This window comes from Micropterus dolomieu, linkage group LG15 (assembly GCF_021292245.1).
Source record: "Micropterus dolomieu isolate WLL.071019.BEF.003 ecotype Adirondacks linkage group LG15, ASM2129224v1, whole genome shotgun sequence".
NCBI classification, from domain to species: domain Eukaryota; kingdom Metazoa; phylum Chordata; class Actinopteri; order Centrarchiformes; family Centrarchidae; genus Micropterus; species Micropterus dolomieu.
Window position 1 is genome coordinate 18,354,109 of NC_060164.1, and position 24,626 is coordinate 18,378,734.

Here is a 24,626-nt window from a genome sequence, read left to right on the forward strand (position 1 = left end):
AGACAAGCCTCCTCTCATTCTGACTCAACTATGTGATCTGTTTTTCTACACACGGACCCTGTCTCCTCTCCTCTCCTTCTTATCACCCCCCTTCTCCTCCTCGCCACGCTCAATACGCAGTTCCCTCTCGCAAAGCAACTGCATTTGTTCGGGCAAAGTTACTTTATAAAATTCTTGACTTTGAAGTTTACTTTTGTTTTAATTCTCGGACATGACTACCATGGCAACTCCGGCTGCCCCGGCTCTGCTCCCCGCCGCTCCTCTCGGACACCACCCGGCGCCGAGTTCCGTCTCTCCGGCCACCAACTCTCCGCCACCTGCGGCCACCTCCGCCGCTTCCTCCCCGGCTCCTCCGGTGGCGCACCCGGCGCTGCTTCACCAGTTCAGGGCGGAGCTCTTACTACCGAACGGGACCCCGTTAAAGACCGGAGGGGCTCCGGTGTCCAGCAGCGCTAAGCCCGTGTACGCCACCCCGTCGCCCGTGGAGAGCACGCCGCAGAACAATGAGTGCAAACTGGTGGAGGTGAAAGGTGCCAAGCTGGCTTCGTTCACCGTGAAAGACACGGAGCTCATCTGCCTCCCGCAGGCTTTCGACGTGTTTCTCAAGCACCTGGTCGGCGGGCTCCACACCGTCTACACCAAGCTGAAACGGCTGGACATTGCCCCGGTGGTGTGCAACGTGGAGCAGGTCCGGGTGCTGCGGGGGCTCGGGGCCATCCAGCCTGGGGTGAACCGGTGCAAACTCATCTCCAGGCAGGACTTCGAGACGCTCTACAACGACTGTACTAACGCAAGGTGAGTCGGCTGTGGGGGGATAGGAGAGGGGATGCGGGGGTGTCAGTGTGACTGTGCTTGATGTAGGGTTACCCAGTTTATGTTTGAGGGGGGCGGGTGCAGCAGGTGGGATTATCTAAAATCAAGTTATTTGGTTTTAGAAACTTCTACTCACTCTCCTTTATAAGCTACTGTCTATCTGATATCAGTCTGCAGGTCATGACAAAACTTCCCGGATGCATTACAAAAATCTAAACAATATTGCAAGGTAGCCTACTTGTCCGTGATAGTTAATGATTAGTTTGCAAAGGATTCATGGTATTATGTTATATATATATAGGCTATCTATATCGATATAGATATAGATATATAGATTAGATATAGATATCTATATATATATATATATATATATATATATATATATATACATTCAGCTATAATAATATTTTAGGACTTGGCTACAGCTTTACTGTTATATCTGCATGATATTCTGAATTAAAGGTTAATAATATTCTATAAGTCACTGTTAAACAAGTAAAGTATATGAGGGAAAGCAATATTCCATACATTATATTTTCTCATAATAAGTTTTGTTTTCGTTTGTACTGGAGGTTGTATACGATTAGATGATATCTGACTGGAGGTCCATTTAACCCCTTTTTATTTACTGTTGCTAGGCCTGTCACTAATTACCATTTTAATGGATGATGAAAGCTGTGATGGTGATGATGGTGTTGATGGTGTAGACGATAATGAATTTTAGTAATCTCAGTAAAGAAAAACACTCTTAAAAGTTTGTCATGTTATCATAGGCTATGATCACTCGCTCTCTCTGACATGCACACACACACACACACACACACGCACACAGTCTCTCTTTCTCTCTGACACACACACAAAGACACGCACACATTGAATCTGACACTGTCATTCTGAGAAATTGATTCTTCACAGAAATTAATTAATTTTCATTTGGCCCCAAGCGGCAGCTTAAATCAGGACAAGCTCACTCACTCACTCACTCACTGATCCCTTTGCTCTCTCTGCTTCTCTCTGCCTCCCTCTCTCTCCTTCCTTAATAACTCGCTGTCTTATCATATCAACACTCTTTAGCCCTGAGCATCAGAACAGAGGAGATGATTAAATGAATTCTCGGTATTTATGATGCGATTATGTAAATTAGCTGTTTTGCAGAACTCAGATGGTGACCAACTACATGGGTCATCAATCCAATGCACCACAGAGATGTTTGGATAAAGGGGCTAAATTGGCAAGGATTTGTGGTTTCCTGGTGCCTCAGTCTGTCGTTGTGCAAACCACATGCTCATAACAGCATGGGTTTGAATCCAGAGGAGTCTGGATTAGCCTTAGTTTGGGGAATTTATATTGTTTGATAGTTAATCCCTGCTCCTTGGAGCATGAATGATCCAATTTACACCTGCCATTAAATGCGGATGGAGGATGTGTCAAGATGTTTATAGACACCAAAAACTGGATTTTGCAATGTATAAACTACATTGCCCCCGTTTCTTTATGTTTCCTGGCTGTAGGTCAGACAATGCAGGTGCTCTATTTTTATCCTTGAGCTGCATTTTGATTTTGATACCAGGTGTTAGCTTTTGATACAAGCTTTAACTTGTTGAGCAAAGCCAGAGACACTCTAAAAAGAAACAAACTATTATCAGAATCAGCTTCCGACTCCGTGTGTGTTGATTAACACCTGCGCTTAAGCATTTGAGACCCTCCAACCAAGACAAAATCCAGATGCATCTTCTGGCTGCTTTGGGATTTCTTCTGTGTCAGGTGTTAATGGGAACGTTGTTCTACAACCGCTGAAAATACACAAAGTCCGCTGTCTCTAATTATCCACACAACACTCAAACACCCTTCAGATAATGAGAACTGAAAACATCACTCGTCTGAAATCTTCAAACGACTTCCGTGATTCTTTGTCTGAAGGCTTCAAATGTGCTGTGGTAGCCATTAGTATCATCCCGCTGCATTTAAAGTTTCTAACTAATCCCTCGTGTGGATGGAGAAACATACAGTAGCAGGTAGAAAGTGGGACTCAAGATGGTTATCATTAAAGAAGGAAGGCTGGCCGTCTGAACCTAAAAGTTCCAAGAACATCTCCAAGAGTATGACGTTACAGCTCTCTGACAGCGTCGGGGCTCAGTGAGGTTTTTGTTACTGATTAAGACAGCCATCACTTATTATTTTCCAGTCCAGTACAGTCAGACAGGCTGGAGGAGAAAAAACAGCCTTGTCTGATAGTTTAACATGACTAACAGAACGCTTTACAAGGATTCCTGCTGATTATTCTTTTGGCCGTTTGTTCATTCATTGTTTTTTTTTAAGATTAAAACAAAATGTTTTGAAGTAGAGGTTACAAAAACGTCCTCTGTTTATCAATGTCTTTCCTTCTCTTTGTCTCACTCTTTTACTCCTGCTGTGCACAAACGCGCGCACACACACACACACACACACACACACACACACACACACACGACACACCACTGACTCATCAAACCATGAAGAAGGGCCGGCTTCACCCTCAGTCAAAGCCTAGTTATAATTCATCCATAGGTGGCACACAAACACACACGCTCTCTGTCATCTAACACACACACACACACACACACACACACACACAAACTCACATGGTCACGCCTGTGTGTTTGCTGGCTTTGCTGCTAAATGACATTAGTTCCACAGAGAGAACATGGTGTGTAGGAGGCAACCTGATCCTCTGTCCTTTTCTTTCTCCCTCACAAAGGAACAGTTTCATTCTCTGTTACAAGCACACATCAAATAGCTTGCTCTGGTCAAACTGCGTGTGTGTGTGTGTGTGTGTGTATTGTACATATATATGTTACATATACTTTGTGTGGAGTACACAAATGCCACCCCACACATTTTACAAAAAAGGAGGGTAATGTTGCAAGGTGCAAAATCTTGTTACTTTTTAACAAAGCGTATTTTAATAACAACACATGGTGTCTGCGTTTGTGCGTGTGAACCTCTTTTACAAACAAAAGCTTGAAAAATAAAACAAAATATGTGTTTCATAAGCAATTCTACTTTAAAGAGTTAGTTAATCTAAATTACAATATTTTTTTTTTCTCATGTGGTTACTTGATATCTACCATGCAGATAGTTAGGTTAGGTTTTTCTTGCCCTCATCTCTTAGATTCCTGCCTCCAGCCCAATGAAATGGAGGTGAATGGAATTTTGTTTGTGGTGTTTCAAAGCAATGAAAATATGACATTAACAAAAAATTAAGTGTGTCGATGTTACTTTGGAAGACATAATGACTTTTGGAAGACAGATAATGCTTTTCAGAGGTCTGAGAAGAAAAAGTCCCAGTGAAAACTGTTGACATGTGTGTTACGTTGATTATCAGCGTTACAGGGACACTGCTTATGTTTGATGTTGTGCTGAAAATATCATTTTCTGATGGTGTGAAGACCACAAACAAAATTCCATTCACCTCTGTTGTATTGGGGTTGGAGCAGAAAACTCAAAATCTCTGCACCTCAAAGTTTGCGAGGCTATGTTTCCTTTTGTTGTAATTTCGGTTAACTGACCCTTTAAGAGATCTTAGAAAATGACTTGCGTTCACACGTGTTTCTTTGCAGCTGTGACAACCAGGGACATTTACAAAAGCAGAGTCAATATGAAGCAGGTGTAGAATGCACATTAGGCAACAGTTAGTTAAATCAAACGATGAATGATAAATGAGACCAAGCGGCCTACGGAGTACAACAAAAGCCTGCTCTTTGTGTTTCTCTGTGGCAAACCTTGGCCACGCAAGTTGGCAGCGGTAAGCTGGTGTTGTGTGTGTGTGTGGGAATGTGGACTCCTCAAAGCTGAGCCCCACTGCCACGCCATAACTCACTGTCAAAGTCAGCAGCGCTAGGATGAAGGGGAGGAGGTCTGTGTGTGTGTGTGTGTGTGTCTGTGTCTGTGTCTGTGTGTTGGGCTGGGGTGATTAGCTCAACTTTAACCTCCGCACTCTTTTGATGTTTTATAGAGAAGAGCATGATGAGATAGAGAGGGCCTCCATGTCTTCCACTATGACAGGTTTTAATGGAGTACACACAAGCACACACTTTTGGATCTGCGCACACACACACTTTACACACACAAATGCAGTCTTGACATCGTCTTGACCCTGGAATGTGGGAGAGGAATGCGAGGCGGTATCAGTGTAGGAGATCAGATTCTTGCCGTGATCAAACGTCCTGTGTGTGTTGCCTGCTTCTTTCCTGACATCATCACACAGGCTTTCCTATTAACAATGGCGCATGAAGCTTTTTCAGCTCTCGATTTGAGAGGAAGATCGCAACATCAATCTTTCCCTGCCTTCCCTAACCACCAGCATAAGTCTTCCTGCGTACAGCGATGACGGTATGATTTATCAAACCGGACCATGACGGCGAATACAAACCTTGTGTGATAAACACAGATTGAAAGGATGGGAGCATGGGAGCTGTAAACCGCCGCTAATATATTCCAAACAAAATCTTGTCTGAGCTAGTTCTCTTTTTCCCTCTCCTACACACATTCATATAAACACACACACAGCTGCTACCTATCAGCACCTCAGTCCCTCCAAGCCAGTAGCTGTTCCACTGTTTTGACTGTAACACTTCCTCTTCTTTCATTACTTCTCTCTTTCCCCAGTGTGTGTGTGTGTGTTAGCGTGGAAGAGAGAGATCTGTCATCTTTGTTATGTTTTGTTTCTATTCCACCTGTGCTAAGCTCCAGCTGCCATGTTTGGCGTTTCATGTTTCAGGTAACACACACGCTAAGCTTTGGAGGGCAGAACTCAATGTACAGAGTACCTCATAAAAAAAGTCTGTGTGTGTGTCTGTGTGTGTGTGGCCAGAGCGTTGGCATGAGGGAGGACGTCTGGGTGAGATTTTAATTAAAGTTTGAGACAAAGAGGTCATAAGCCATACACCCCCTCCTCACACACACACACACACACACACACACACACACACACACACACAATGCGCTGTTTTCTCTCTTCCCCCTCCTCTCCCTCATTCCATCCCCTCAGCTTGATGACTTTTCCATGAAAGGCTTTTTCATTAATCCTACCTCAGGGAACCGGTACTCTCCAACCTCACACACACACACACACACACACACACAAAACACACTGGCATGCACAACACACACATAGACCTCCCTCTACGGGTCACTTTGATGTATCAACACACTTGCAGACTAAACACAAAATTAGGTTCCAATTCTTTATGCTTCCTAAAATGCAACATAAAGGCACACACACACAACAAACACACACACGCGCACACACAAAGGCCATTAATTAGTGTGTGCAAATAAACAGTAGCAAGGGAAAGGGAAGCGGCTGTAGTTAAAACCAACCACAGACTTTGGTCTGTGTGTATTTTATTTCCCCCCACTTGTGTTTGCTTCTGCATTTTTGAGTGTGTGTGTGTGTGTGTGTGTGTTCATTTGAGGTGTTTCAACATCAGTTGCAGTGGAACTGTGTTGCTTTACCTTCAAACTTGAGACCTAAAAATACATTTCCTGCTTTTGTTAAGCACAGTATGCTGCTCTATATGCACTGTGCAAAAAAGTATTGTGTGATGTGAATGCACTCCCACCTCCACCAAAAACAACACAAAACTCCCGCGCAGACACACACACACACACACACGCACACACACAGACATATTCACAACTTCATCCCTCTTGCACATTCCTGTCTGTCTGTCATGTGTGTGAATATGTGTATGTCTACCTGAGTGTGTGTCTCTCTCTGTCTACGTGTGTGTGTGTGTGTGCCTGTGTGTGTGTGTGTGTGTGATATCTGATGTCAGCTGTCACATCCCAGTCGGTCTGGGCCCATAATAAGAGACAATAATAACAACTCATTAAAACCGAGGGCAGGAACTGTGGAGCTCATCGGCTCATCAAATTAACCTTTGAACACTTCATACACACACACACACACACACACACACACACACACACACACACACACACACACACACACACACACTAGGTACCTGTTTTTCTCCCACAGTTAGTGACTGCACAATCTTTCTCTCTGTCTTTTTGTCTCTCCCCATCTTCTCCCCCTTCTCAGCCAGTGGGTGTGTCAACAGGGGATTGGTCCTTTCTGCTGGGTAATTGATGAATTATATGCAATATGCAAATGAGGCGCCATTAATCTCCTGACTGACAGCTTCGTTTATGGGGCCTTAATGACGGCTGGATTAGATTCTAATTAAAATCTGCTCAAAGACACCCCACGCTAGGAAGCTGCTGCTGCTGCTAGTCTATCTCTCCCTCGCTCTTTTTTTTTTTACTCTTTCCCACCTTTTCTCACTCTCTCGGACTCCCTCTATGTGTTTCCTCTCATCTTTTCACGTCACTTGACATCGCCTCATCTTTCCCCTCTCTTTTTCCCTCTTTCACTCACTCTGTGTTTTAATGTCACACGCACACACACTTAACAGACACGCATGCATGTTATCCAATGTCAGGCTGGTATGAAAGGAGATGAGCTGCACTGGTTGTCATTAAGCCTGATGTGGCCCGTGTCATTTCCCCTGTCAGGACATTCACACCGTTTAGTCAGAGCCAAAGTGATGTCTGACAGCTTTTCACATACTTCCTCCAGCATTGATTGAGCATGCCTGGCTCAATCAAACCATGTGAATCTGCTTGTAGTCGCAGCCTTTATTGAGGAAATTTGTGACACGGCTGAACGAGGAAAGGATGGAAAGGGAAGGAGGCAAGCAAACACATTTAATAAGCAAACAAATGTATGAGTAAGCTGAACAGTAATGAGGTGCTTTATTGATGCCATAGGGAAACTTTTTTGCTTGCTTGTATCCACAGGGAGGTCAGATTTGCTGTACAGCAGCCTTCCTGGAACTGGTCAGGTTTCAGTGTTTTGCTTGTTGACACTTCAGCAGGATCAGAGGTTTACAGACTGAAGGACATTTTCTCTAACCAGGCCACCCATCTTAGTCTCAGCATGACAAACTGACTGACTGAGGGAGTAAAGTATAAAACTGCCTAATGACTAATGTTAGCTTGTGTTTTCTGCCTGCAGTTCGAGGCCTGGACGACCGCCCAAGAGGCTGCAGAGTGTGACAGAGGGCGGGACTCACCACATGCTGTCCCACAGTGGTCTGATGCACGCTGGAATCATGCCTCCTGCAGGTGACCACCCAGGCCTCACCACGTACATACAGTACATACGTATGTACCCATGAGCATGCGTGTACTGTAGAAACAATATCACACAGGCGGGCAGACATGCTAAATTACCACTGTTTAGAGGAATCATTTCTGACACCATATAATTATGATGTCCACTGTGCATGTTAAATTTACCAGTCTGCCATCATATTCAAGTTTTAAAATATGCAAGAAGGGAAAATAAGTGATTTTTTTTTTGTGCCTTTTATTTGTGTTTTATTTCTATTTTAATTTAATTTTCTAATTTGCTTTGTTTGATGGGCAAGGCTATAACCTTCAATTTTGGCAGATTCTCGTTCCCTATTTTCTGCTTCCAGTACTACTTGTTTTCTCAGTGATTGTTTTGGTCAACAATAATCACAAAAAATAGTGCTGATCATGATCTCCACAGTCCATTCAGTAGCTTGTGCCCTCACTCTGCATATTAACAAAAACATTGTCAGGGAGAAGATCTACACCAGGACACAGACGTCAATGTTTTGAGTCACAGAGTAGTTTATCTGCTGAACTGAATTTACAGTAGTCTGATAGAAAATAACAGTAAAACCACCAATAATGATGATCAGTCAGTGACACATCAGAGCCTGCCGTCCAACCAGATGGCATTTTAGGAACATAAAGTTGGAGGAGAACCAGGAAATGGGAGAGTAGATATATTTTAAAAAAAATGTTTCATGTTTGGGAAACTACCATATGTATATACACATATGTAGTTATTCATATGAGTATTTCAGTGCAAAGGTTAAAAATGTGGAAATATTCAAATAAATTGATCAGAATAAATTATTTAAAAAATTATATAAAAAGTTTTATAAAAATTATAAAAACTACAAAGAACAACATAAAACATAGTTGACTTCTTTTAATAAACCTTTTGACTCAGATATGCATTTTATTTTGACAAAATATGACAACGTTGTAAAAGACTTGAGTCATTTGGCTTCTGTTCATTTTATGAAGCTTTTTATCAATATCTGTCAATAAATTGTCATTAACAGTAATTACTGCTATTAATACCGCTGCACTACAACTACTACCACTGTTATTACTTATTGCAAAGCTAAAATTACTTTCATATACGTGTTGTTATAAGAGTGCTATTTTCAAATAATGAAAAGTCAACAAGTTTAAAACATGGCCAAATCCGTTCAATTCGCCTGCCAGTGTTTTCTGTATCTGTAAGATTTATTAAAAGGAGAAAGCCTCTTTAACTCTCTTGACCTTTTTCACAAGGTCGAGGTTTGTAGTTCTTCAGACTTGTACAGAAACCACCGTAGAAATCCCTCTTTTTTGGCTCCACAAGTGGTTTTAAAGAGTGATTAGTGTCAGATTGTTGCTTCAGCCCTGAGAGGAGCTATTTTGTAAAGTTCAAAATGTGTTCTCTTTTCAGCTGTCGGAAAGTGAAAGCAATGACCTGGCAACCAGCTGAGTTACTCAATCAGTTTAAAGAAAGAACAGGTTGCTTATGCAGAATAAATTTGGGCGGTTGTCTACTTTTGCTGCAGACCCCCATGATGACACATTTTACCTATCATCAATAGTATGAGGAGGCGGGGCTTCTGGAGGCGACCTGTGTGTTGATTAATAAAATTAGCATACATAGCGCTGACAAACGGGAAACAACTCATAACTTGCAAGATGGTCTTTTTTCTTGAATTATAAGTACACAAAGTCCTTAAGATTCATAATCTTAAGACCTCTTAAACCTCTTTAAATAATCTTATATATAATTATATAATTTACTCATTTATTCATTTAGCTGATGCTTTTATCCAAAGCGACTCCATCCATCCATCGTCAATCGCTTATCCTGCGTACAGGGTCGCTGGAGCCAATCCCAGCTGACATCGGGCGATAGGCAGGGTACACCCTGGACAGGTCGCCAGTCCATCGCAGGGCCACACATAGACAGACAACCACTCACGCTCACACCTAACGACAATTTAGGGTCACCAATTAACCTAGTCAGCATGTCTTTGGACGGTGGGAGGAAGCCGGAGCACCCGGAGAGAACCCATGCAGACACGGGGAGAACATGCAAACTCCACACAGAAAGGCCGGGGCAACCGGGGTTTGAACCCGCGACCTTCTTGTGACTCACAATTGCTAATTTAATCTCATAATATGTTTTAACATATTTTTGTTTTATATTTTGACTTTGTAAGAATAGTCTTAGTCTGCCTGCTAAAGGCCACAGAGCTGCTTGTTCTTGTCAGTGTGTTTGAGTCCCTATTGTGGTGTGTTTGCGTGCCCATGTGTGTGTGTGTGTGTGTAGCGCAGAGAAAGGGAGAAAAGTAATTGTTGGCACCTCGCCGCTCTCAAAGTTGCCCTTGGCTTTGTGCTCTTCACTGCAACCTGATCTTTTCATTCCCCGCCTCAAAAGAAGCCATTTTCTGTTAGCTCCGCTTCCTCTCACTGTTCAAAGGTGCTTGAGTGTGTGTGTGTATGTGTGTCTTGTGTACGTGTGAGTGTTCAAGAGCATCTTTCTCAGTGGGAAAAGAGTCTTTTTCCACCAAAGGAGAGGGCACGGCAGCAATGTCAGCGCCACTGATTAGAACTGGCCACATGAGAGGGGAGAAAGAGACAGAGAGAGGGAGGACATTTGAGCGTAAAAGGCAGGGAAAATCTTTGATGTGATCCTCCTTAGTCTCTTTTTGTCGCCCTTGTGCACTCACACATACACACGCACAACACGGTGGCTTATGTCCCGCTGTGATGCTGACATTTGAAAAGGTAAAGTAAGGAGAGGGGATGGGAGGAGAGCAGGAAAGAGAGGGAGAGAAGATGAGAAGAAAAGGAACAATTTGTTGTGGTTGTCTACGTCTTGGACAGGCAGACTGTTCACCTCAGACAGCCGAAAAAACACTCAGCAGTTCAGTTTGTTGCAGATGTTTAGATGTGTCCAAGATCAGGAAATTAAGACTTATGGTTTGTTTGCATTTCCTCAGTGGTGTTTGCACAGTTGCGTGGTTTGTCCAACTTTAATAATTCGCTGTGTTTGTCTGTATTAGTGCAAGAGATATTTAATTTTCTGTGGCATAAGATAGACTTTTAAGGTTGCTCTGTGGGTCAAACTACCTTCTGAGGTTCAAGACACAAATTAAAATGTGGCTCAGCCCTCCTACCACAATTTGTCACTCTCCATTTCACATTATCCAAAAGTGCGCAACCCCTATTAAAAAGTATATTCACTTTTTTTTCTAATGCTCCTAATTTATACTGATAAAGAAGTACTTTCTGGCTAAAAGGTGGAGCTGCTCCCGCTGCTGAGTGTCGTCCTGTGTGGTGTGCTGTGGGATGTGATGTCCCTGTGTGGGAGAGATGAATGTCTTGGCTTGTTCCTATCACTGCTGATTCCCTGGCAGACTAAATGGCCAGTGCAGCGGTGCAGTCAGAATGAATGGCTGGCCTCTGTCTTCCCATGACAACCTTCTGCCTACCCACTGTTCTAATCCTCCACCGGGGCCATTGATCTGGCTCTTATTGATTCTTTCTTCCCTTCTTTTTCTTCTACCTCTCGATATTTGTCTCTCTCTCAGATCTGTCTGCCCTGGCCAAGAAGATCAAGCTAGAAGCGATGGCCAGTTACCACAGCAACCAGCAACATGGTGGGCCAAACGGAGAGAATGGTGACCACAACCCCGGACTGGGTGAGTCTCAGCCGTTTGTCCATCCACACACGCATGCGCATGAAACCTTTCATTACGGTTGTATAACACGTCGCACAGTTGTTGTCTGTACACATCTGCGATGCAAAGTCAATACGACTCGAGCAGCTGTGTTTATGTGTGGCTGCTGAAACGAGCTGATTAAAACCAGGATGTGACATCACCTCTGCTGCCTGTACGTTTCCTCTGAGAGATGGTGAATGAAAAACAAACTACAGCAGCAATGAGTCAGTTCATCAGATGAAATTAGAAATAGACATCTGGGTCAGGTAATCCGAACCATCAAATCAATAAGGAGCAGGGTTTTTTCTCTGTATATATTTTGTAGTCTTTTTCAGGTTGTGATAAATGCCTGTTAGGGTGAACATTCACTTCAGCTTGGATTTGTTTGCATACTTGTGGGTTTCAATGAGATTCAGGAAATGCATCCTGAAAAACACAGTTGGTCATCCGCTCTTTAGCCTCACATTGTTGCCGGCAAATCATTAGTACATATTAGTCATCACATCAAGAGAGCGTTGACCCAAACCAGCTCTGTTACTCATGTTCAACATGCCATTGGTTTGTTATACGAAGTAACATTAGCTCAGGATTTACTGAAAGAAGTCCATTTCAGAGTAAGCTGTGTGTTCTCATTTACAGTTAAATTGCTTTGTCCCTGGAAAGCCAGAATCACTTCATTTAGGAATAGCATCCCTTTGGCTTCTTATTCCTTGTGCAGGTATAATTTTTAGTCATCACTATTAAAAACTGTTCCCTTTACTGCAACCGATCCCCGGCTTTGCAGCAAAAGTGGAGCACCAGTGGATGGGAGCAAGCGCACCGGGATGATAGAGAGATGAATAAGATGAGAGGCTGAAGCCAAATCAATAGTCTTCTCTCTAATTCACTATCCTGAATGCAAAACGACAAATGCTGGTCAATCGATGGTGGAACGGACACACGCACGCACGCATGCGTTCACACAAACATGAATACACACAGACACACACACACAAACAAATCAGACACACTGCCCCCACTGTTATCGACAGGTTAAAGCGACATCAGTGTGTTTAGACAGATGACAGGGCTTATGGAGGCCTGTGAGGAATACGCTATCATCCTGGGACACATACACACACTCTTATGTGGCGATACTGCAAGGCTTTAGAAAATATTTGTCCTTGTGTATTTTACAAAAGTAAAATCACTATATGTTTAAGCCCACTTGTTTTTGGCTTTGACTGTTTTTTTGTGTGTGTGTACTACAGTTTTTGTTTTGTACCCGTGTCTGTAAACACTCCCAGTCTTAAGCATTGTTTACCATTGTATACACTCAGTTACGACTGCCGGCATCTGTGCGCAGTTAGGTGGCATGGTTACCACCAGCCATTATAAACCTGTAAAGCTTAATCACTGTTAATGATAGAGTCAAGTGGAAACACACACACACACACACACACACACAAACAGCGCAGGGATACATACACACGCACAATGTGTTTTTTCCATACCGCCACCCACGGCCTTATGGGAAGGATGGGCCCCTACCAGAGCTTTAACCACTACAAAGGCAATCTCAGATTACACACACGCACACACTCACAAATGCTGAGTGCGACACCTTATGGGCTGGGGAAGAGCGGGGAGCAGCCATTTCTGCATTTAACAAGATCTTCTGGGAAATTTACAGTAACTGTTTGTTTACAGTAATGGTTTGTTTGGATAAACATAAGAGAGGCACTTTGACTTTTGATGTTTTTTAATGAAACATAAGAGAGAGGGATGGGAGGGCAGAGAAAGTGAAGAGAGTGGGGGGGACAAAAACAGAGTTAAGAAGAAGGAGAGAATGAGAGTGAAAATGAAATTATGGGTGGGGGGTGGGGGGTGACAAAAGTGGAGTGCTGGTTTCTAACCAAGGCTTAATATTTGGAGTTGGCTGCTAGTTGATTGTCGGAGCATCTGGTTATTTAGCTCCATTCAGACAGATCTTTTGTTTGGATTGGTTTCTGCTCTGGGCAAGTGAGAGACTAATCTGCCAAATGCACAAAGAACTGCACATATGTCCAGCGAGCCCGACTCATAAAGTCAACGCCTCACTCTTTATTTCTTAGTTTGCCTTTTCTTTTTCTCTTTCTTTCTTTCTTTTTTCTCTTTCATTCCTTTCCCTCCGTTATTTGTTCTATTTCATCTCTCCTCTTTGGATAGCCTTTTTGTGTTTCCATGCACTCATTCTATTATTTGTGACAATTGTGTGGAATAGAGTCCAAGATTTTTTCCTTTGTGTTTATAATTACCCAGCGTGCATTGCTGGCCCAGCACCAGGACTGCCATCAGCTTCTTTTGTTCCACTTCCTCCCTGTGTTTCTTTTGTTTTTGTTTTTCCTTTTATTAAATGATAAATATTTATGTCATTTTCTCCCCCCCAACAGGATTGTTTGTTTCATGAATAGAGGGACTGCAACAACCCACTAGGGTGCTGTTGAGAGGAAGGATTTTCTTTAAAGATAGTGGATGCTTGTCTTAAAGAGACGAGTGTGAACAACAGATTGGCCGAGATAATAAAAGTTTGGTTTGAACCGCTGAAAACGTGTTGGATTATCGTGAAGAACACCGGGGCATTTAAAGCAAAGTTAGCATGTTTGTCTTAATTCCAGAGAGGTTGAATTTGTATTTTTGCAGAGACACTCACAAAAAGCATCAAAACAACATCTTGAGGCCATCGTTGTCTTTTTATCTTTGTGTTGTAATGAACAGGACAAATGTTTCTCAGTCAAGTCTTCTTCTACTTTCCCTTCCTTTTCTTCTGCTCTCCTCCCGCGCTCATCTTTTCCCACACTCGACCTCTCTAAACCCTTGACACAAACACACACATATATTTTTGAGTCGTGGTTTAGAAGCTGAGCAGTCATCCAGGTAATATTGGCATCACAGAGGAATGATATTGGTGTCCAGTTTCAGTCCTATCATCAGAGAACCAGAGACGCTGTGGGCTTTCAGTTCAGTACACACCACAGGAATGAGCAGAGGAAGGCTTTTATGTTGTGATGGATAAATACAACTGAAGAAAAATGAAAGATGGGTGAGACGAGACGTGTTTCATATCTGCTGTGTGTATAGTGCAGCTTTGATGGCCTTTAAATAGAGCTACTGGTCTGACCTTTGCCGTATGAGAAGCAACATACTCTTACTGTACGCTATTGTTCTCGCTCTCCTTCAATACTTATCTATTCTATTCTATTTTATTCTATTCTCCCCCACCAGTTCTGGATCAGTTGCCCTTCATGATGATGTCACATCCTCTGATCCCTGCCAGCCTGGCGCCGGCCTCCGTTTCCATGGCGATGGGCCAGATGAACCGACTGAGCACGCTGGCCAGCATGGCCAACGTGGCGCATCTCCACGCCAAGCCCCCTGCCAGGGCTCCCACCTCCGTCATTAAGGTGAACTCAGAGGCCCATCAGCCCTGTGGATCTGACCACTAGCCAGTAATCTTCTGAACCCGTGTGACACTCGGGAACTCATGACATGAAGTCTTGAGTTTTAGTTACAAACACATAAGACATTACTGAATTAAATAACTCTCCAATTTGCTTTTAACAACTTAAATTTCAAGATGAATTCATCTTTTGATCGTTAGTTTCGATAGTTTCTATCTCTCTTTCATCCAGTGGTTATGGCTAAAAACCGGTAATTGTCTACTGGTAGATATCCAAGTTCTGGATCACTACCAAATTGTAATCAGTTGTTCCTTGGCTTAAGGCCAATCCCGTATCTATTTATACATTTTTGAGATATCCTGTATACAGACAGAAACACCGACCTCTTTAGCCAAGTTAGTCACTTTACTAAAAAACAGTCACATGTTTCAGTGGTTTCCCTCACTCGATTTAAAGGAAGTTTGGAAGGAGTATAAATTGCCAAAATGTCATATTGTAAGTATCAGTCCACAAAGTATTACGTAACATCATGTTCTCGTCAGTCGCTGTCCAGTCATAATCTTAACGAGGCCTACCATTGTTTTTCAAACACTGGGCTGGGTCCCAAAGATGGTTTACGAGGCTTGTGAAAACACGAACGAATACCATATTGTATTTCCAAGCTTTTTCTGACTATAGGTGATTTGCGGATCACTCTGTCCTGCCCTACAAAGCCAAAACAGAGCTTCTAAATGTTTAGTGAAAATTAGTTAAGTCCAAAAACATTTTAGGCATCTTTTTTACATAGAAAAAAATTGTATTACTGTGAAAATCTCAGGGTTTTAGACGCAGTATCACGCTCAAGAGAGAGAGAGAGAGACCACCAAATAAAGAGCTATATCAAGTTGGCAAGATAGCCACAGACTAGCCATAGTTAAACTAAATGTACTTTTTTTCATGGTAAATGTTGATAATTCAGTTTGTTATCCGTCATAGTTAAATGAAACATTAGTAGCTTATTCACTCATGATGAAGAAGACAACAGCTAAACTGTTTCAGCTAAAAGGTAACTATCTAATGTTAGTGCAATTCACCCAATTTGGTGTTCTACCCTTAAATCTCACATTAAATGTATTAAATTGTAAATTAATTTTAATAAATACAGTAAACTAATAATTGATGGCGAGAAAGACACACAAGCTAATGAGCTATAAACTATGAATAACCAAAGTTTATTTTTGTAAACCATCTGGAAAAGAAAGAACACCCCTTGATTGTACATGGGCCTGCTGCATTTCACACTTGCATTCACAAAAGATTATCCAATCCAGAGCTCACTATCTAAATGTATCATGTATGGTCTATGACCATTTTTTATTGGGCAGCCAGCTTAAATTAAAGGTAAGGGAAGTCTTGCATCCAAAGTAAAGACTGATTCACGTTTTCTGGTAACTGTATTTCTATGTACTTTATAATTTATAGCCGATTTTGTTGCAATAATCATTTTTGTTGTTTGGTAGGAACGAGTGCGTGACAGCCCTTCCCCTTCTCCCTCATTGGAGGAAGCACAGATGTCATCCAATCACAGCAGCAGTGTGTCAAGTTCACCGTCTCATACAGAACGCACTGCAGAAACCACACGTATGTACTTCCCTGTGTGACCTGCCCACGGCAAGGTACCATGAAAGTATTCTCAAAAAATAAACAAATGAAGGGTGCTTTAGCTAAAAAAATACCTTTGAGGAATTTATGAGTTTGAATCTTTTTGACTTTTTTTCTTTCCAGACCCACTCGACAACGGGCTGTCGTCCAGTCACAGTGTGTTGGGACATTCCCCTGTTGTGATGCAAGGGGCCAGGGACACAGATGTGACATCAGTGGAATACAGCAAGGAAAACAAGAGGGGCCACACTGACAGAGGTGAGACACTATTAAGGGTGTATGGTTCAGCAGAACTCTTGTATTTAGATGTCTTTATTTTAGAAATAATGTTTAAATGACAATGTCTGCTTCACTTCAAAGGTCAAGTTTTTGCTGTTTTCTGAGAATTTCTTGCTTTTTAAAAAATAAAAATTATTAAACCTTTATTTAACCAGGCAGGACACTAAAGAACAACTTCTGATTTACAAGGACGGCCTGGCAAGAGGGGAGTAACCTCTTTAGGGGAGGGGGGGAGTGGGTACAAATTTAGACAGACAAAACTGCCACAGTCATTAATCATTCAGTGATTATTAATGAGTAATGTTAATGATTATTTCTCAGACAAATCAATTGCCTTTGAATAAAGTCTGTCAATAGAGTACAATAAGCACTCAGTTTCCATCCAATCCATCCATCTATGTCATCATTTATACTCTGTGGATTTAAACACTTGTGGCAACTGTGTGAGGGCTTATTTAGCCTAACACTATATTTTAAAAGAGAAGGGCTTTAACTGTTTGACAAGAAAGAAATATCTCAGTAACAGGTCGATAAGGATTCACTTCTCTGCTCCTCCTCTCCTTCTCGCTGTCGGTGGCCCCCCTGACTTCCCGCGGAGAGAAAAGACAAATAATTCTGCAAAACAGGGCTCCATTAGACCAGGAAGCAATGTTACATTAGCGAGCCATTTGCCGGGCCGCGGCCTAACGAGCCAGGCGGCCTCCCGCGCTCTCAGCTGGACCTCATCTGCATAACGACTGCCTCCCTGTCGTTAGGGCCCGCGTTGCCACGGTGCTGCAACGTCAGTTGTTTGGTTCTCTCTGTCAGGGAGGTTTGCATTAGCTTAATGAGGACTGCTCAAGGACAAACAGTCAGCAGAAATCTACAGCAAGAGAGTGAGCGAGGGAGAGAATCGGAGAGTTTGTATGTGTGTGCATGCGCCTGTGTAAATGTATTCTAATACTGAATCGCATTATTCAGTAATCGAATCTAAAAATCACAAAGGCCTCCCAGGTTAGGTTTCAGATGCTGTCTGGTTTCTGTGAACATATTGACAAAGCAGTGATGGCACCAGCAACGTGAATGCCATGCATCACACATCACATTTATGCAATTGATTCTCAATTGATTTTGCTGCATGCAAATGAAACACATGTACATTTGCTGGATCGCAGACTTGGATTTGACCTACAACATCACAGGATAGTTTTATCATGGATTGAACAGAGTTTCAAAGCGTACTTCAGCGCTGTCACTCTGTCAATCCAATGTATGATAATCTCTTAAGAGTGTGTGTGTGTATGTGAGTCACTTTTGGCTGTGTGTGCTGTTTTAGTGGTCTTTGAACAACGTATCCATGCAGCAGAGATCAGAGGCCATCCCTGACACCTCACTCCCATTAACCAAACATCAGCAGAATTTTATTCTCTCTCTGTCTCTCTCTTTCTCTTCCTCCCTCCCTCCCGTTCTCTTCCGCTGACTGGCAGTCTTCACGTGGTGAAGTTCATTAGCCCCGGGGACGGGTGGAAGAGGAATAAAAGAGATGAAGTTGGGAGAAAAGAGAAAAACAGACAGTGACCTTGGTTAGGGAGATGTGTAAATGATCAAACGAGCAGCCATGTGTATGTGTGTGTATTTATGCCAAATGTGTGTGTGAGTGTGAGGTAAAGTAGGCGTAAAACAGTAACTCAATAAAGGATCAGTCACATCCAAGGAGCCTGGGGAGCCCACGCTGCTGACTGCGCACTTCAGCGGCTACAAATGTGTGTGTGGGTGTGTGTGTGTGTCTGCGTCTATATGTGAGCCACGGGAGTGTAGTTGGATGCCCTCCGCTGAGCTCGCCAGCACCTGCTAATTACCTTTCTCTACAGTGCAATGCTTTTAGCAAGAAAGAGGGAGACAGAGTAGGAGAGGGAGGGGGGGGTATTGCTTCTCATCTGTGAAACACCTTGAATGTGACAGTTGCCAAGACGTGAGGCCGAGGTGGAGTAGGGGAGGTGGGTGGATTTGGAGCAGAAGATGCTGTGGTCAGCTAAGTGGCGAAAACACTGTCATTTGTCACAGACAGAGAAAAGTGCCAGATATCACATTGCACGTTCACACTCGTCTCTGGTCCAATAACTGCCGGACTCCCAAGACGTCTTCGTCCTCAGTGGCTCGGATGACAGTAAGCGCATAAAGCGAGCAACTGCCTGATGTGGGGGGGGGGGAGAAAATGGCTAATCTTCATCTCCCCCACTGTCACGAATCGGGAACACACAGTTCTCAGGTTTACAAACAGATGGTCATCCATAATGCAGCTTCTTAGCTGTTTTTATGGGAGATGTCAAGCTGTGATGCATTATCAATAGGCAGAGTGCCATCTAATAAAGGGTAACCACATTTTCAAAACCCCAAACCAGGACTTCTCCGTATGTGTACACGCACACTGAATTAGTGTAAACACCTATTTACTGTTGGGCTTGATGTGCTTACAAGAAATTAAGTGAATGTATTAGGAAGCTGCAAATTATAGAAATTTGCATTCAACCTTGGTTACACAGTGTCACTGGAATGATGATCCATTACACCTGAATGCTTGGAAACAATATATTTAAACAGGAAATAATTTTTGTGTTGGTGGTGTTAGAGGAAACTGCTCATATTAGTCAGCGACCGAGGAAAAGGCAATAAGTAAACTTAATTTACATCGCCCTTAAAAATCTGGATTTTTAAAGTCCTTTACGGGAGGGAGTAAAGAAAAAGAGAAATCTCTGTCTTGTTCTTGCTAAAGTTGAGTAATATGATGATATGAATGTGATGTGATATAAAGAGTCGACCGTGTATAAATGTAAAATCCACAAAATATAAAGATCAATTTTAAGAAGCTTTTTAGAAATGTGTAATTATTCCAAAAATAACAGGAGCAAAAACAAATGCATAGCATCACTCCTTTGCATCTATAGTCACAAAAAATGTACATAAATAAATATATTTATTCTTCATTTCACAAAAGAAGGTAAAGCCACTTACTATATATCATTGCTTAAAGGCTGGGTTGTGGGGGTGGGGTTCTATATATTTCTTATTGTCAGCAAACCCAAGAAAAAAACAAAACAGCAATGTGTTATCCATCTCCCGATACTGTCTGACTTCCCTAACCTGTCAGTGACATTCCTTCCCTAGCCCATCTGCTCCTACAGAAGACATAAATCTTTAAAAACAGGTCACAAATATATACTTTCATTTAAAAACAGTAGGACACTGTGGTTTTAGCAGACGCCACTGAAACAGGAGTCAACAGTGCATTTGTTAGACTATTTTCAGTCGCAGGTTTGGTACGCAACAGAATGGCGTACGTCGGAACGACACTAAACTTCGAGGCCAATGTTCACTATAATGAAGAACTATTTTTCCCAGTGCAACAGTGTGGCTCACTGATTTGTTTTTAATTGTGTTTTGAACAATAATGGAACTCTTGTAGCACAGAGAAGTCTGCTATATCAAACTTCGGCTACCCAGAAAATACGTAGTTAGTAGTCTTTTCGTGGGTTTTGCTGACAATAAGAAAAATTTAGAATATGCCTGCAATGTAAAGTACATTTAACTGTAAGCCTTTTATGTTAAAGTGATTCAACCAGGAGATTATTGACCTTATTGACTAGACTTCAGAATGTCTCTCTGCTCTCCAGACAACAGCTCCCTGGCCACTCACACAAGCAGGGAGAGCTGTGATAGACAAGTCTACCAGAAACCCCCATCAGGCAGGGAGGGCTGTGAGAGGGTATCTTACCCTGCGGGACAGAAGCTCTCAGCAGGTCTTCACCACACTCCCTTCATCTTCCCGGAAGGCTTGTCCTCCATAGAGACCCTGCTCACGAACATCCAGGTGAGGCTCTGCCGGGGCTTTATTATTATTATACTCTGAGATGAATAGGAAGGGAGATGAGCCACTCTTTGAGATTTCCTGAAATGGTAAAGAGCAGACGAGGCAGACATTTAGGATGTGCAGTAATTGGGATGGGCGTGTGCTGACCTGCTTCTCAGAGTTTACATGTCTTTGTTATAGCGGAGTCACAATGAAAGCACTCGCTGGCTGGGTTTTCACTGGGGAAAAAAATATGTTTTTAACCTAATCTGGCCCTGATGTGGTGGCAGTTAAAATTTTAGCATATAGTTCAAAGATTGGTGTTGACTTTCATGAGGTTAAAAGTAAGATTAGTTTTTCTTTCCCTGCCTGAGTAAATCCAGGACACCTGAGTAAAACATTACACTAAATCATTCCCTCTGGAAGAGCCAAATTCTTTGTGATCTTTTTACTCTTACCGTGAGGTGCTCTTTTTTTGTATTGTTACCATGGCTCAGTTTGTATTATTTAAACACACTGCCTTTGTGCCAAAAAAACAAACATATACCCATGTTAGGTGAATTTTTACATTTTTAAAGAAGACTCTCCTGGCTTTTGCTCAGTGTGTAACCTGTTGATGTGTGCCTGTGTGTCTCCAAGCAGGGTCTGCTGAGGGTTGCCATAGAGAACGCCCGAGCGCAGGAGAAGCAGGACCAGCTGGAGAGGACAGAGCTGAAGATGGAGCTTGTCCGAGAGAGGGAGCTCAGAGAGACTTTGGAGAGACAGCTCAGCATGGAACAGAAAAATAGAGGTAGGTTGCACTATATCAAGCATTTTTATTTTAGGGAGAAAATGCTCAGATCGACATTGCAGAAACAGCAGGGTAAACCCTCAGCTGTCTATTTTTCCCTGGATATTATTCTAGGCGGCAAGTGTTAATTGGAATGTTGTTTTGCTCCCTTATAGAGCTGCTATACAAAACTAAGAGTTAAATTTCCCATTATGAATTTATAAACACTTTTTACATCTAACCACTGATGAGTCTGTTGATTTTGGCAGTATACTACAAACTAAATCAAGTTTGGCATGTTCACTAAAGCTGTCTTATATACAGCGCAGTTAGAGCAAACGGCAATCCAGGGCTGTTTGTTTGATGGGGTCACACCAGATGGAGAAGTTTGTAACTTGTGGTGGAAAGCGTCTGTAGAACTTTGACCCAGAACAGCCAGTCACATGATACTGCTGACCCGTTGCTGGTGACGGTGAATGGGGAGCAGTTAAATAGTCTTTAGACCTTTTTAGACTAGCAGCAATGCCTCTGTACTGTCACAACTGTCAAACTTCTTCCGTGAATGTGCTATATAAATTGAATTCAGTTCAGTTGAACTCATGCAGACTATAGAGTACTTTCAGTAGTAGTAAATTAGCAGCCAGGAGCTTATTGGCCTCACTTACTATTACTTTAAATGAATGTCTCATTCAAACCAAATATTTACTTGAAAACATTTCTGACTTCCTTTGTCATCTGTCCTTCCGCTTCTTCTTCCTCTTCTTGTTTTTCTCTATTCAGTTTTGATCCAGAAGCGCCTGAAGAAAGAAAAGAGGAATAAGAGGAGACTACAGGAGGCTTTGGAGGAGGAGGTTAAACTCCGTGATCAGGCAGAGCTCAGCCTGCTGCACACTGCCAGCACACACACCGGTACAGACACAGAAACCTTTTTTTAAATATCATAAATTTGTCATTTCTGCTTTGACTCAGAATTTAGCTTAAAGTCATCACAGCGTAATTTTCATTTTCATATTAAATGTCACCAAGCCTTCGGTGCAACACACCCTTGACTGTTCATTTGCCACTAATTAAGTGTCTTCATTAATTAATGACCAAACTACAGGCCATCAATCATCAGCAGCCCCTCCCCACTCAGAGTCTGTGACCCAGGACGTGGATGGGAGCAACCATGATGACAACAGGCTGGACACCAAGGCAACAATACAAGGTACAGGTGTCCGGGTAACAAATACTGCTTCTTCAGGATGTACCTGTGAAAACAGCTTCATATATAAGGGGGTGGTGATGGTGTATAGATAAGATGCTTGTCTATGATGTGGGACACCAGGGTTCAATTCCCACTGTGAGCCATCCACCATTGTGTCCCTGAGCAACCTTTGCTAGATTGTAGAAATAATTTACTTATTAACAGTGGTAAACTAACTGTCATTCTTACTAAAAAATGTCATTTAGGTGTAAGAATTGTGAGATAAAGAGTTAAATACCTCCTGGTGGGGATTTTACTTCTATCAACTGAGCGATGACAACAGAATTCATTATTTCACCTACTTGCTGCTTTTGATGCTTAACTGACCGGTCTACTGGACGGGGTTTTCAAAGATTTCACAGGGAGAGCGCTCCTGAGAAATTTAACAAAATTAAATGAAGCGTGAGGCAGTTCACTGGGGCTACCATTTTAATGGAGACCGGCAGTTAATATATTTATTTTGCCAACATTATTGTCTTCACAGGGATAGATTAATGAGAAAATCCCACATGTAACATCTTAAACAGACAGAAAAAGAAATGGCCGTGATCTCTCACCCGGCCTCATCAAAAGAGTGCATGGTTCCAGCCCACCTCTGCTCTGCGCCGTGCCAGGACTGCCGCACCAGACAGCGTGCTTGTTCAAAGGCAATTTTTAATTGAATGTCAGTGAAGCAAGAAGAGAACTGGCCAGTAATTAACGGCTGTCTTAATTGTCCTCGTGACGAGTTTGTTTGGACATCATTTGCATAATTAACACCCAGTAATAAATCATTTAAAGGGGAATTGTCTGTCAGACAGCAGGGCAGGATGTGGTTCCTTTGTGCCAGGAAGTTTTATCGCCAAAAACAGGGATCAGGGGCCGAAAACACTTTCAATTGAGCCTTACTTAATTGTGATCTTTGGTCAAGGTTGTAGAGGACCTTGTTCAATATTTGTATGAATGAATTAATAGCACACAGCATTTTTCATCTGACTGTTATAGCCACTGTGGTCTACCCTAAAGATTCTGTCTAAATTTATTACAACAGATTGAAATAGAGAGTTTAACAGTTTACAATTTTCATTGTGTTTTAGTCATCTGGATTTCTTTGTGGATTTCAGAGGGCAGAGTGTTCCTGCAGACCACTGGGATGTACTGAAGACAAAGTGAAAGGCTGGACGGATGAATGGAAGAATAGAGTGATGACGATTCCTCCTTTTATGAGAAATACAATCGGCGGGCATGCTCAGTCGTGCAGCGGCATCTGAGATACACATCTCCTCAAGAGGACTCCCCTACATTTCAAGGGTGACATTTGAACTTTCCCATTGTTCTCTTGTTTAATTTATTGCATTTATCACCAAATCTTGGCTGTAGTGGGAACAGTACTTTATTCTGATGATGTGTTTGACTGTGTTTCTTTCAATCAAGGTTTTTAGATCCTAGTTGAAGATGACCATAGTTGTTTTTTTTTGTCCGTGCTGTTTATCTGGACACAAGTGATGAATATAACTTGTAACAGAGTTGTGTACATAAATATAGTCATCATTTTTGTTATTACTATCAAAAAAACATAATGGCATGTTGTACAGTCAGTAAATGACTTGTATTGTGTATGTTATGCAGTAGTGCAGTTTGACAATACAAACAATACAAATCCTTTTTATTAATATGTGTCCGTGCTTCTTTGCTTTGTTTCACAAGCGCAGTCTCTCGTTCACTTTTTATGTGAATAGATAGTTTTATTCATTTTTCTGAAATACATTGC

At 42.2% G+C, this 24,626-nt stretch overlaps 1 protein-coding gene across 4 annotated transcripts; it reads left to right on the top strand.

Annotated features, from left to right (window-relative positions):
* Positions 1–24,528, top strand: dachc (dachshund c). 4 transcript variants are annotated; one of them, XM_046071310.1, is made up of 11 exons: positions 1–795; positions 7,877–8,025; positions 11,565–11,675; positions 14,940–15,118; positions 16,615–16,735; positions 16,880–17,014; positions 20,686–20,882; positions 21,501–21,651; positions 22,411–22,539; positions 22,733–22,837; positions 23,980–24,528. In XM_046071310.1, the coding sequence occupies exons 1-11, from the start codon at positions 212–214 to the stop codon at positions 24,015–24,017; spliced, it is 1,899 nt and encodes a 632-aa protein (XP_045927266.1). In that variant the 5' UTR covers positions 1–211; the 3' UTR covers positions 24,018–24,528. The 4 variants fall into 4 exon arrangements, with proteins under 4 accessions (XP_045927266.1, XP_045927267.1, XP_045927269.1 ...); XM_046071311.1 differs by having other exon boundaries at positions 21,504–21,651; XM_046071313.1 differs by having other exon boundaries at positions 2–795; positions 7,877–7,986.
* The last annotated feature ends 98 nt before the right edge of the window (positions 24,529–24,626 follow it).

Bases quoted from the DNA above. Each gene is read 5' to 3' on its own strand.
- dachc (XM_046071310.1), top strand. From the start codon at position 212: ATGACTACCATGGCAACTCCGGCTGCCCCGGCTCTGCTCCCCGCCGCT. The intron at 11,676-14,939 runs GTGAGTCTCAGC...CTCCCCCACCAG, and splicing joins TGACCACAACCCCGGACTGG to TTCTGGATCAGTTGCCCTTC. The intron at 16,736-16,879 runs GTATGTACTTCC...TTTTCTTTCCAG, and splicing joins ACGCACTGCAGAAACCACAC to ACCCACTCGACAACGGGCTG.